A 13,913-nucleotide genomic window follows, 5' to 3' on the forward strand; every position below is an offset into this window, starting at 1 on the left:
TTATAGTCCAACTCTCACATCCATACATGACTACTGGAAAAACCGTAGCCTTGACGAGATGGACCTTTGTTTTAATTACTCTTATTTATTTTTGGCTTCGCTAGGTCTTCATTGCTACACCCAGGCTTTCTCTAGCTGTGGTGAGTGGAGGCTACTCTCTAGTTGCTCAGTGTTTGGGCTTCTCATTGCAGTGGCTTCTCTCACTGCAGATCGTGGGCTCTAGGACGCTCACACTTCAGTAGTTGTGGCACATGGGCTCTGCAGTTACAGCTCATGAGCTCAGAATTTGTGGTTCCCAGGCTCTAGAACACAGGCTCAGTAGTTGTGGCACACGGGCTTAGTTGCCCCAGGTATGCAGAATCTTCCCAGACCAAGGACTGAATCCATGTCCCCTGCATTAGCAGGCAGATTCTTAACCACTGGGCCACCAGGCCAATCCTAATTACTTTAATTTAATAAAAGATTTTCATTCACAGATCTCCTTCATCACTTTCCTTCTTCATCTTTTTTTTTTTTTTTCTATTTTATTTTTCAGGATATACTTTAAAAAAGTCCTTTAAAAAAATCCTTTACACTAGCAATCTAGGGACTGTGGTACTTTGATTGGAGTTGTAATAAAATGGTACATTTATTTGGATGGAATGATCTTCATAATATTAAGATTCCCATTCAGAAACAGGATAGGGTTCATCATTTATTTAAATCTTTTTTTGTGGCCTGCAACAAAGTTGTTTTCCTTCATATACATTCCAAATTTTTGGTATATTTTTGTTACTTTTCTGAATGAAATTTTTTTGTGTGATGCTTTACAGTCAATTATTGCCAATATACAGGAAAAAGAGATAGCCTGTTTTGGGCTTTGCTTAATATGGAAGCTTTACAAATTGTGTCATTGTGCAGGACCATGCTAATCTTCATTATCATTTCAATTTTTGTATGTGGACCAATAAAAGCCAAGCAATAGCCTTTTTCTTTTCCAAAATTTTATTTCCCCAAATTTCAAACATACAGAAGCACTAAAAGAACTTTACAATAATACCTGTACACCCACCACCCAGATTCTACCATTAACTTTACTATACATCTGTCTTTTAATTGTTTTCCTACCTGTGGGTTACCTTTCACTAATGTATCCTCCGCACTGTTGAAATAGTTACCTATCTAACCCATGAAAGTCTTTAATAGTTCCCTCTGGAATAAAGCCAAATTCTTTAGCATAACATTCAAGGCCCTTCAGAGGCAAACACCAACCCACCTTTTTAGAATCATTTCCCCCAACTCCTCGTTTCTTTGCACATAAAGTGTTCTTTACCTGCATACTCTTACTCAGCCTCGATGAAACCCTACTTACACTTCATCCCCAACTCAAATATCTCCTCCATCACCAGGCCCTGCCAGCATTCCAGGGGCTACATTAGTTGCTCCCATAAGACTCTTATAAAGCTTCGTCCAGGCATCATAATATATTGTAAATATTTTTTATGTGTCTGTCTTTCCCACTAGACCATGAGATCATCAAAAGCAAAACCCTGCCTCATTTTCTGTATTCTGCTGCCAAGCAGGGTGTCCAACACACCATGAGACTCAACAGACCTTGGGCGTGGGAGATTAGATACAGATAACTAGAGTCTGCGGAACCCTCAACTCCCTGGGGAGAACACCGTGGGGTCTGGATGGTGGAGTACGCACCTGCACAGGCATTCCCAGGTCTAGCTTCAGCCCCATATAAGGGTCGATAAAGATGGTGAGGATGGGCTCTGAAGGGTCCTGGGCAAAGTGTTCCAGGACAGCGCTATGCTCCTCTGTCCATGCGGCGTCCGCCAGCCCTGTCAGCACAGCTCGGGACAGGAAGAGGGGCTTCTGCGGAATGAGAGCAGAGGGCCAGAGCAGGCAGTCAGCGGAGGTCACTTACCCTTCCCCTGCCGCGTGTGGGAGTCATGGGGAGTGAGAGGAGGCAGGTAGGTCCGGAAGATAAAGCTGAGGACCAACTGACTGATAGGTTCCAAGCTTTCGAAGAAACAAGACAATAAGATCCTCTTCCCTCTATGAGTAATAATAGAATGGATCATAGAGGAAGACTAAGGGATAGTATCTTTCTGAGATATTTCATTTACGCCTGTGGTCATAAAAATGTCTTATCAAGCAACCTTCAACCTCACAATAAAACCAAATTAAGGGAACATGTAGGATATTAGCCTCAGTCAAGCAATTAGGGGCAAGAGGATGACAAGCTGGAAAAAGAATAAAGGCAGAAGAGCAATTTTTCCATGATGTGGCCTCCACCGAGTACTGGAATAAGTTTGCCACACTGGGCAAAAGTTGACTGGCCCAGCAGTGAGGAAAAAAAGAAAAAGGGAGGGGAAAAGGCAAAACTGGAAAACAACAAAGGACAAATCAATTCGATGGAAAATAAGTAATAAGTGGTGGCTAGAAAAAGCACAACATTATTTAGAATAGTACTAAATAAATTAAGAAAACTAGAGGATATGAAGACCTAGCTAAGTGAACTGGAGAAGTCAGCCTGTCCTCCCAGTACTCCTATAAGATGAGAAGCAACCCCTTTTGCTTACAGTTTCCAGGTCAAGAAAATTTAACCACTAATCCAAAATCTTTCATATATAAAGACATGCATAAAAGAACTTTTCGGGTGGTCCAGTGACTGTGATCTCAATGCAGGGGGCCAGGGTTCAATCCCTAGTCAGGGAACTAGATCCCCCATGGCACAACTAAGGATCCCAGTGCCACAACTAAGATCCGGCACAGCCAAATAAATACATAAATATATATTATATATATATTTTTTAATTTACAATAGCTAGGACATGGAAGCAAGCTAGATGTCCATTGGCAGATGAATGGATAAGAAAGCTGTGGCACATATACACAATGGAATATTACTCAGCTATTAAAAAGAATGTATTTGAATCAGTTCTAATGATGTGGATGAAACTGGAGCCTATTATCCAGAGTGAAGTAAGTCAGAAAAAAAACACCAATACAGTATATTAACACATATATATGGAATTTAGAAAGATGGTAACAATGACCTTTATTCAAGACAACAAAAGAGACACAGATATAAAGAACAGACTTTTGGATTCTGGGGGAGAAGGCGAGGGTGGGATGATTTAAGAGAATAGCATTGAAACATGTATATTACCATATGTGAAATAGATCACCAGTCCAAGTTTGATGCATGAAACAGGGCACTCAAAGCTGATGCACTGGGACAACCCTGAGGGATGGGATGGGGAGGGAGGTGTGAGGGGGTTCAGGATGGGGGACACATCAGCCTCAGGGCTGATTCATGTCAATGTATGGCAAAACCACCACAATATTATAAAGTAATTACCGTCCAACTAAAATTATTTAATGAATTTTTTAAAAAAAGACATGTATGAAGATTCAGTGAAAAGAACACTAAGAATATGAATAAACATATCACACTATTTAAAAAAAAAGAGAAAAAATAAAAAATAAAATAAAATTTAAAAAAAGAATAAAAAAAGAGAGAGAAAATGAAAATGTGGAAAAATATTCAATTTCACTTGAAATTAAAGAAATACAAATAAACACAGCAAAAGTATATCATATATTGCCTATAATTACAAAAAAAAACCCTGCTAAACTGCTAACACCCAGTCTTGGAAAGGGTTTGTTGCTAATATAAGGGCAAAAAATGCAGCTTGTTTGAAAAATAGTTTGGCATTATGTATTAAAGGTGTTACAAATGTTCTTTACTCTTTGATTCAGGAACTCCATAACCAGGAATCTAATTTTAGGAAATATTAAGTATTTCAAAATGTGTTAGTTTTATTTATAAAATTCATCACAGTACTATGAAAGCAAAAAAAAAAATCATAAATGGAAAAATGTCCAAGAGTAAGGATTTAACTATGGTACATATACCTTATCAAGCACTGTGTGAACATTTAAAATGGTGCTTACAGAGAATTCCCTGGCAATCCAATGGTTAGGGGGCTTCCTGGGTGGCGTTAGTGGTAAAGAACCCACCTGCCAATGTGGGCTTGATCTTTGGGTGGGGAAGATCCTCTGGAGGAGGATATGGTAACCCACTCCAGTATTCTTGCCTGGAGAATCCCATGGACAAAGCAACCTGGCAGGTTACAGTCCATAGGGTCACAAAGAGTCAGACAGGATTGAAGTGACATAGCATACATGCCAGTGGTTAGGACTCAGCATTTTCACTTCTCCAAGACCAGGCCAAATCTCTGGTTGAGAACTAAGATCACACAAACCTTGAGGCACAGCCCCCAAAAAGAGGCATCTTGTGATTTATGTATTCGTGATAAAAAATAACAGCATCCCAATTTTTTTTTAAGGTCCTTTTTTAAGGACCTTAGTTCCCCTTACGTTGGGAGCACAGAGTCTTAACCACTTTAATTCCAGGAAAATCCTCTGTAATTTTTTTTAAGAAGGTAATAACATGAAGAATGATAAAATGTTCTGTGAAAAAGCCTAATTTAAAAAGTATAATGTGTAGTATAGTTAAAATTGTTAGAAAACAAAATAACTCTCAAATCTACCGAAATAAAGGACATATACCCAATTATTAACTTTGAATGTGTTTAGTCATAACTTTCATTTTCCCTTTCTTTGTTTTACTTTTCTATCCCTTCTAGTTTTTTTCTTTAATGAGTAGTTGTTACTTTGCTCTCTCTTTCTGGAAAGTTCAAGGTCACTATTCTTCTAACCCAGGTTGGAAGGTGTCCCCAGGCTCTGATGCAGCTTGAAAATAAAGGTGTAGGGGTCATGGAGTGTCAATTTCTGAAAGCATTTCAAGTGACTTCTGTAAACTTTTCACCAAAGGAGAGCACTGAAGGACAGGAAGAAAGAGGATGTCTTAGAAATTAGGACAGGGCCGCCCAGCTTGTTCAACTTGTCCAGATGTTCACCCATTCGACAGATAAAGCTTGTCACATTTTGACCCAAGATGGAGAGACAAGGAAGACTCCTGCTAAGAGTCCTGTCCCCTCCTGAAAGCTCTCTTCTTCTGGAGGAGTAGAGAGCACAGATAACTCTGTCCTTTACTCAGTGTACTGGGTTTGCAGTGAGCAGGCTACCAGTTTCTGCTGGTAGGAAGAAAACATATCAAGTGACAGAATGAAGAGAATTCCTCAAACACCATTCTGCAACTGATTCTTTGATTCACCAATTGCTGGTGAGGAATACTTGTTTCAACAACAACCCAAACTTACCACATCCACCTCACGCTCCTCTAATTCTTCTTTCTGTATTTCAGGTTCCACCAATATTGGCTCTGGGAAGAAAATTCAAAAATGAAAGCATTCCTTTAAAAATTAAATATAGAGTCACCACATGATCCAGTAATTCTAGGTATATACCCAACAGAACTGGAAGCAGGGACTCAAACAGATATTTGTATGCCCATGTTCACAGCACTGCTATTCACAAGAGCCAAAAAGCAGAAACAACCCAAGCGTCCACCAACGATGCATGGATAAACACATTGCAGTGGAATATTAATCAGCCATCAAAAAGAATGAGGGTCTGCTACAATATGACAACGTGGATGAAAATGTAACAATAAATGAAAGAAGCCAGTCACAAAAGCCAGTATTTCATATGATTCCACTTATACAAAATGTCCATAACAGGCAAATTCAAAGACACAGAAAGTAACAGGGTAAGGGAGGAAAGGGGAATGCAAAGTGACTGCTAAGAGGCTAAGCTCCCATGCAACACAGAAGTAAAGATACAGTGGCCACTGGGGTGCCAATTTCTCAAGGTACATGAAGTGGCTTTTGGTGAAGGGGTTAAAATCCTCTAAAATTAGGAACTTCCCTGGTGGTCCAGTGGTTAAGACTCCCAATGCAGGGGGCCCCCGTTGAATCCCTGGTTGGGGAAAGAGATCCCACATGCTATAACTAGAGTTCACACACGGTAACTAAAGATCTCCAATCCTGAAACTAAGACTCGATGCAGACAAACAAATAAATAATTTTTTTTAATGTTCTAAAATTAGATAGTGGAGATGGTTGCATAGGCCGGTGAATACAGCAAAAATCACTGAATTATATACTTTAAAAGTATGAATTTTTAAAAAATATTTATTGATTGATTTATACATTTATTTAGTCTGCATTAGGTCTTAGTTGTGGCACTTGCCTGGCAGCATATGGGATCTTAGCTCTCCGACCAGGGATCAAAGCCATGTCCTCTGCATTGGAAGGTGGTCTCTTAACTACTGGACCACCAGGGAAGTCCCAAAAGCATGAACTTTATAGTAAGTGGATTATATCTTAATTTTCTTTTAAAAAGCTCACAGGGGTGCAAAAGGAGGCAGGGGAACGAAGGCAGTCAGTATTTAAGGTTATTCTAGCCACTCAGCTTCTGGCCTGCCATCCCTCCCCTAGCCTCTTCCCACATTGAGAAGTTGAGACCCTCAGAAATTGGCCCCTCTCCAAGAACCCCCACCCCCACTCTGAATGCCATAAAAGTCAAGGGGGTATTCCTCTCCCTCATGATGTGTTGTTTGTACAGAAGACTGGGGCAAAACAGGTGGGTTTCCCATCGCCTGTGGGCTGAAAGGAGGAAGGAACAGATAAGATGGAACCAAAAGACCTTGGGGAACAGGACACTCAGACAACAGGACACTCAGATTTCCAGAAAGAAAACCTAAGAGGGGAGTAAGGCACAGAGGTTGGGGAAGGGAATCATGAGAAAGATGGAACAGCTGACTCTAGGAGCTCTGGAGTGAGAGGGATGTGTGACTGAGACAGCCAAGGCCCTTCAAGAAAGCCAAGGGCATCCAAGGCTGCAGACAGGAACGAGGCAGACAGAACGAGGCTCAGACCATCTCAAGAGTAAACAGGTTTCGTCTTCTATAGTACAATTTATATAAAGTCTAAACCACGCAATACAATACTAATATGCGATGGTCATGGATACATGCAGTAAAAATTTAAAAAACAAGCTTGAGAATGACAAACACCACTCTGGAGAGCGGTGACCTTTGGAGAAGGCGAGACGGGTTTGGGGGGCAGCGGACAGAGGGATTCACTTGTTGCTACCATGATTAATTTACACATTAGGCAGTGGGTACATGGGTGTTCATTATCTTGTTCTCTATGCTTTTTCTTATTTGCCTGAAATACAGGTCTACAATCCCTTGTCCCAAACTCTTAGGATCACATACATATCAGCATTTAGACTTGTAATACAGCATGGTATGTGAGACCTCCACCCACTTCCTGGGGGCTCTAGAGCAGCACCCCACTTTTCACGTTAGTATTCCCGCAGTATAACAGAGGAAAATTTATACTAAGTGGCTTAAATAGACTATAAATACCTCAAGTCAGTTTAGGTTATATTTTACCACCAAATAAATTTGGATGCCAAACTCTGGGGGGAAAAAAAAATTTTAGTTCTCAGGGCTTTTTAAAATTACTGATATGAGATTATGAACCTGTACTTCTCCTTCTTTTCTTAGTGGAAATGGCTATTAGTTAGAACTTCAAAAGAGTGTCTGCCGTTTAACCTGCCATCCTTCGCCCAGAAGTGTTTTAGGCCTGGTCATAGTCTGTTCAGGCTACTATTACAAAATATCACAGTCTGTTGTCGCTGTTCAGTCACTAAGTCACATCCAACTCTTTGGGACCCCAGGGACTGTAGCCCAAGAGGTACCTCTGTCCTCCTCTATCTCTGGGAATTTGCTCAAATTCATGTCCACTGAGTTGGTGATGCTATCTAGCCATCTCATCCTCTGTCACCCCCTTCTCCTTTTGCCTTCAATCTTTCCCAGCATCAGGGTCTCTTCCAGTGAGTCAGCTCTTTGCATCAGGTAGCCAAAGTACTGGAGCTTCAGCTTCAGCATCAATCCTTCCAATGAATATTCAGGGTTGATTTCCTTTTAGGACTGTCTGGTTTATAATCTCCTTACAGTCCAAGGGACTCTCAAGAGCCTTTTCCAGCATAATTCAAAATCATCAGTTCTTGCGCACTCAGCCTTCTTTATGGCCCAACTCTCACATCCGTACATAACTACTGGAAAAACCATAGCTTTGACTACATGGACCTTTGTCAAAGTGATGTCTTCACTTTTTAATACACTGTCTAGGTTTGTCATAGCTTTTCTTCTAAGGAGCATCCTTTAATTTCATGACTGCAGTCACTGTCTGCAGTGATTTTGGAGCGCAAGAAAACAAAGTTTGTCACTGCTTGCCCTTTCCCCCCTTACTTCTAAGCAGCAGACATTTATTTCTCAAAGTTCTGGAGGCTGAGGTCCGAGTTCAGGGTGCCAGCAAGGCTGTATGAGAGCCCTCTTCTGAGTCGCAGACCTCTCTATGTAGCCTCACACGGTGAAAGTGAACACAGACTCTCTCCGGGTCACTTCTTATAAGGCATGAATCCCACTCATGATAGTTCCCTCATGGTTTAAGCACCACCCAAAGGCCCCACCTAGTAACACCATCATATTGGGCATTAAAATTATAATATATGGATTTGGGCAGGGAGACACATAAACATTCAGACCATAGTAGGTCCCCTCTGCCTCCAGTAGGACAAGCTTCAATTCCTCCCAACTCCAAAGACTACAGGGATTAATATTCATTTCAGGGCTGCCTTGGAAACCCAAGTCTTCTCTGAACCTCTATCAGGTGTCAGCTAGAAAGTGCACACCAAACAATTAAAAGGCTTGGAGCTAAAGAGACTTAGAGATACTCGGTGTTTGGGTTTAATGCTTTCATTTAGAAGTTCCTTCCATTCCCACCCCAGAGGATTCTCCAAATTGAACCTCACTGCCTTCCTTCTTCCCTCCAGCTGCTTCTGGTACACAGCTTCTAGAAGCCACTTTAAACAGCTTTTAAGAACTCAAAAGAAACAAAAAATTGTAGGCTTCTAATGTCTAGATCCCAGGGCAAGGCTCTTTGTACCCTGGACCTTTCTCCCATGCCCACACTTAATCTCTCACCTTTTACTATTAAAAGGAAATTCTATCTCTCTCCATCTTGACAGGCTGCTAGGAGTATAGGAAACCCCAGGTAGAAGGGCTGGGCTATATGTAGCTCAGTCATAGCTACACTGGCCAGCGCTGTAAGGGACAGCCCAGCGACAGCACCTTTCAACCCTAATGGCCTCAGCTCACCCACCATGGAGGAATCCCCCCAAATCAAAGCCACAAGAGGCAGACTCTTTAAACTCTTTTCTTCCTCAATCTAGACATCAGGCTTCTTTTCCTGTGGCCTTGAACCGGAACACCCTTAGTCTACCAAGACCCTGCCAAACTGAGGGCGGAGACACAACAACCTTAAACAGATGGGAGAAAGATTCAGTCAGGCTTAGGATTCAAAGGATGGCAAAGCAGCCTGAGTCTCCATGGTGATGGGCTTAATGAGAGGAAAACACTATTTGTTTTGCCACCCAGGGTGAAAAAGGAAGAGATCAAACCCTCTTCACTGGCGTAGGAGCAACCAGGAACACTTGAAATAAGAAGGAAGAGGCTAGGATAGATTTGTTGGTGAGCTCTGGGTAGACTGGGGAGAAATTTTAAGACTGAAAGAACAAGTATAAGGCTGGCCAGGAGGGAAAACCCCAAACAAGGGAACTAGCAGCAGCCTGAAATTCAACTAAACCCCTTTCTTCTTACCCAGAAGAAACAGAACCTGCTCCCCGGCCCTAAAACTCTCTTCAAATACAAACATTCTGCCTCCACGTCTCTCTCCAGCAGGTACCCACCAGGCTCCTCCTTGACGATCTCGGGCTCCGCCTGGACCTCGCTGCTGGCCGGCAAGGTGATCTCCTCGACCTGTGCGTCCAGAGCGGACTGGGCAGCTCGCCGGCGGGCGCTTCCCCGGCTAGTCACTTTCCGCTTCTTGTCAGCCTTGCTGGACATCGTGTAGGCAAAACCTGCAGATACACGGAAGCTTGGGGTCCACAACCAGCTCTACCGCCAAACTTTAGTCCTTTCCTTGGGATACCCCCACTTTCTTCAGGGCCTTGGGTTAAAAATCAGTCCCTCAAAACATTAGGAATAAATGGAAGCTAAAGATGAAGGCACAGGGGATTCCCTGGACTCGCAGTGGTTAGGACTCTGTACGTCCACTGCAGAGGGCATGGGTTCCATCCCTAGTTGGGGAACTAAGATCCTGCCTGCCCCGAGGCATGGCCAAGAAATAAAAATAATCAAAATGATGGTATGGCAGACACCCACTAATGAGGATGTAGGAACCCCTATCTCTGCCCAGGGGTGTGAGAACATAGATAATTAAGAAAAGATCTACCAGGCTGAGGTGTGGCTTCACACACCCTCAATCACTCAGGGCCATGGTGAGTGAGCGACGGCCCAGGGAAGGGAAGACTGTCCTCAGGTTCCTTTCTTCCACACTATCACCGTGTCAAGTCACTAAGCAACCAAGATGATTTTCCTATGTATCTATCTCCTTTCCTTCCAAGTTCCCTGCTGGAAGGAGGGGGAAAAAAATGTCCCTCCTACCCACACTAAAATCTGTGACCTCCTTAAACAAGGAAAAATCAGTAATTGTAATGTGTCTCTTTAGCTTTCCATTCCTGAGTGGTAGGAACCCTGTTCTGAGTGTACTGAAAGGTCTCTTAGCCTAGCTGACTGAGTTACTCTGTGCTTACCAATTAATGAAGACTGCTGCTACTGCTGCTAAGTCGCGTCAGTCATGTCCAACTCTGTGTGACCCCACAGACGGCAGCCCACCAGGCTCCACTGTCCCTGGGATTCTCCAGGCAAGAACACTGGAGTGGGTTGCCATTTCCTTCTCCAACGCATGAAAGTTTAAAGTGAAAGTGAAATTGCTCGGTCATGTCCGACTCAGCGACCCCATGGACTGCAGCCTACCAGGCTCCTCGGTCCATGGGATTTTCCAGGCAAGAGTACTGGAGTGGGTTGCCAGTGCCTTCTCCGTAATGAACACTAAGATCATTCAATTTCGGATGCCCTGAAAACAGACTGGAAAAATGAAGGACAAAAGTCATCCAACACTGAACTTGGAATTGTGTCTGGGGGAGGAAGAAACGGGGCGATGAGGAAGGCCCCAGGAATGTCTCTCTCAGAAAAGTGGGATGGTGGGAAGCAGGGCATCTCTGGCGGGCACCCAGGACAATGTCTGACGGCTGGGCAGTCCCTCTTCACTCAGCTCCAGTCTAACAGCCACTTGTGGCTTTTCTTCCTCCTCCCCACAGGCTGCCACAGGCATTGATCGTTATGAGTCTCAGACTTGAAGGATTTGTACTTTGCTCCAAGGAAAATCGTTCTATTTGGCCAACACATCAACAGAGCCAACTACAGCGGTGCGGCTTCTGCCACCGGTCTCCAGAAAAGCGTCAGGCTGTGCTTCCCCGCCAGCAGCGGGAGCTTCAGGAACATTCCGCCGGCCAGGCTGGGAGCCTCCTCCCCTAGGGGCTCACCCCCGGATCCCACACCGTGGCCCAAGGAGGCGCTTTCTACTAGACTCGCTCTATTTCTCAGTAAATAAGGCAGCGGGCCGGCCCCCTCCTCCAACCACCAGTGGCTACCAGTGGGCAAAAACCTCCCCTCAAAGGTGCTTCCTCCCACAACTGTCCCAACTGTCCCCGCTTCCTCATTTCAACTCCAGTTGGCCCTTCTCCTCCGCCAACTGTCCCTTCCTCTCCCCTCCCCCACAACTGCCCCTTCTTCCCGGTCCCCCCCACAACTCTCCCTCGCACCCCCTCCCCACTGCCCCTTCTCCCCATAGGCTTCGCACTCTTCCTCTCCCCGCTTCCCGCTGCCCCCAACACACACCTCACGATGCCGACCCTCTCCTCCCTAGACCGACCGAACGGTCACTCTAGCTAAGAAGTTGCCCCGCGTGACTTTCTCGGGCCAGAGCCTGCACGCGTCGCCTCGGCAACCCTGGGCGTCGGGAGCGGGGGGGCGGGGTGAGTGGCGGGAGCGCGAGCCTGCGGGACCAGCCTCCTCTGCGCAAGCGCAGAGAAACCCCGGCCCGCGGCTCCCGGCTTCGTCCGCGTCACCCAGGCGGGGCCCGGGGCAAGAAGGCTGGGGGGCAAGGGAAGGCAGCTAAATCTGGCAAGCTGGAGGGGCGCAGGGGGCCTGGTCTGGGAACGGGCTGGACGGACTGGAGCTGGAAACAACCCTTGGAAACAACTGAAAAGACTGGGGGAACCCCAAGCGCCCGACCCCGCGCCCGGGTCTGCGGGCTCCATCCCGGGCGAGTCCAGCAGATGGCGCCCGAGGTCCCGCCTACTAGATTCACACGCGCTCTAGAAGGAGCTCCAGGATTTCGAGGCAGCCGTGACTGCAGCTGAGTCCGGGGGAAAAACCGGGGCTGGAGCACCCCTGCCCTCCCGCTCGATCCCCCTTCTTAGTTCGGACTGGGGTCTAGGCTCGCCGGGCAGCGCGGGGCGGGGGAGGGAAAGAAGAACGGAACTGGAATTTTTGGAATCTGAGGATTGACTTTAAGAAAGCGTCGCTCGTTTTGGGGGAGACAGGAGGCGGGGACTCTCTGGGGAAGGTGACCGGGCCGGGGAGGGGCTCGGCTCTCCATAAGAACAAAGGCTGAGTCCTGGGGAAGCGGGAGGAGAAGGGTGTGAGAAGAGGGGCAGACCGCGGCGGATGCTAGGGGGCGCTGCAGGCTTGGATTGCTGGAAGAGGCGCCTGGAAGACTGAACTGTACCTGGGGCGGTAGAAGCTTTAGGGAGGGCTGGGAGATCTAGGGAGGAAGCGAGTCAGGGGGATGGGAGGGCACCCTCCCTGCTTCCATCAATAGTGCCTAATTAAGACAAAGCCAGCAGTGAGCCCACTGATTACATTTCCATGAGGAGCTAAATTGATGACAATTTCTTTGCTGGATGAGGAGCGAAGCTGGCACCTCAATTCCCCCTTTTCCTGGTTGATGTTCACACCTGACAGGTCTCATTATGCCAGTATTCTGGCGGGCGAGGAGTGGCAGTCCCAGGTACTCCTGAAGGGCCTGTGGATTAATCCACACCTGGACCCAGCTCTGACCTCACCATCCTACCTACCCTATTTTTATTTCCAGAATTGACAACCCCTACCCTTGGCATCCCCCCCCCACCCATTATCTTCAAAGTGGGTGTCTGGGCTCCTGCTCAGCCCACACTCATGTTGCTGAGGGCAAGGACTGAAGGAGAGGGGAGTCCTGCCACACCCCACAACCAGCTACACAGCAAGCGGGGCTACCCTGCTAACCAGTTAGGCGGTGGGTGGTAGAGAGGTGACGTGATTGGTCAGATCCCCCAGAAAGAAGTCCCAAAGGAGTGACGATTTGAGGGGAGGCAGAAGATGGGGAGACTTATAAGCAGGGCTCATGGCTCCCTCAGGGAAAGGAGACCCCTTTTCTTTTCTGACTCCCCCCCCCCACAACCTTGGCTGTGCCTAGGGATCCCAGCCCCCTACATTATGCTAAACAGGTAATCAAACATCTCGCTTTGCTAATTACTGCTCAATCCGATTAAACGCTCCTGAAGCTCATCAACAGAGGTGGAGGTAGGGGGAAGGGCTGAAGGGGGGGGGGGGCAACCACATCTGTGATGGGGGTCTTGTCCCCAGGGGCTCTAGGAGACAGCTGAGAAATAGCCAGGGTAGCAAGTCTCAGTACCTGGCAGTGGAAATGGGCAGAAGAGTTGTACCACACTGCTTCAGGGTTTCCCTCCTCCCAGAGCCCTCGTTACCCTCAGAACCCAGGCATCCGGCCATTCCCACAGCTACACACACACACACCCCTGTCCCAGCTTTAATAAGTTCTGTTCTCTCACTGTCAATATTTGATTTCTCAGAGCCATCTCCACGGAGAGAGGGGGCTCTTCCCCTGCAGCCCCCCTACCTTGGCCCTTTTTTGCCCACCCCAGGCTCTTTGTGCCCCCAACCTTCTCTGAACTAGCTGATTTAATGAAATGATATT

The 13,913-nt window shown here is 46.1% G+C and overlaps 1 protein-coding gene across 1 annotated transcript in view; it reads right to left on the bottom strand.

Moving 5' to 3' along the window:
* DNAH2 (dynein axonemal heavy chain 2) overlaps positions 1-11,831 on the bottom strand; it is a 102,977-nt gene extending 91,146 nt beyond the window's left edge. The window contains exons 1-4 of the mRNA XM_065909937.1: positions 11,774-11,831; positions 9,721-9,891; positions 5,220-5,281; positions 1,690-1,860 (exon numbers count right to left, since the gene is read on the bottom strand). Coding sequence (XP_065766009.1) covers positions 1,690-1,860; positions 5,220-5,281; positions 9,721-9,877 — 390 coding nt within the window. The 5' untranslated portion in view covers positions 9,878-9,891; positions 11,774-11,831. The remainder of the gene's footprint in view (positions 1-1,689; positions 1,861-5,219; positions 5,282-9,720; positions 9,892-11,773) is intronic.
* Positions 11,832-13,913: the final 2,082 nt, after the last annotated feature.

The sequence above is a fragment of the Muntiacus reevesi genome, chromosome 18, assembly GCF_963930625.1.
Source record: "Muntiacus reevesi chromosome 18, mMunRee1.1, whole genome shotgun sequence".
In the NCBI taxonomy this organism is placed as follows: Eukaryota; Metazoa; Chordata; class Mammalia; order Artiodactyla; family Cervidae; genus Muntiacus; species Muntiacus reevesi.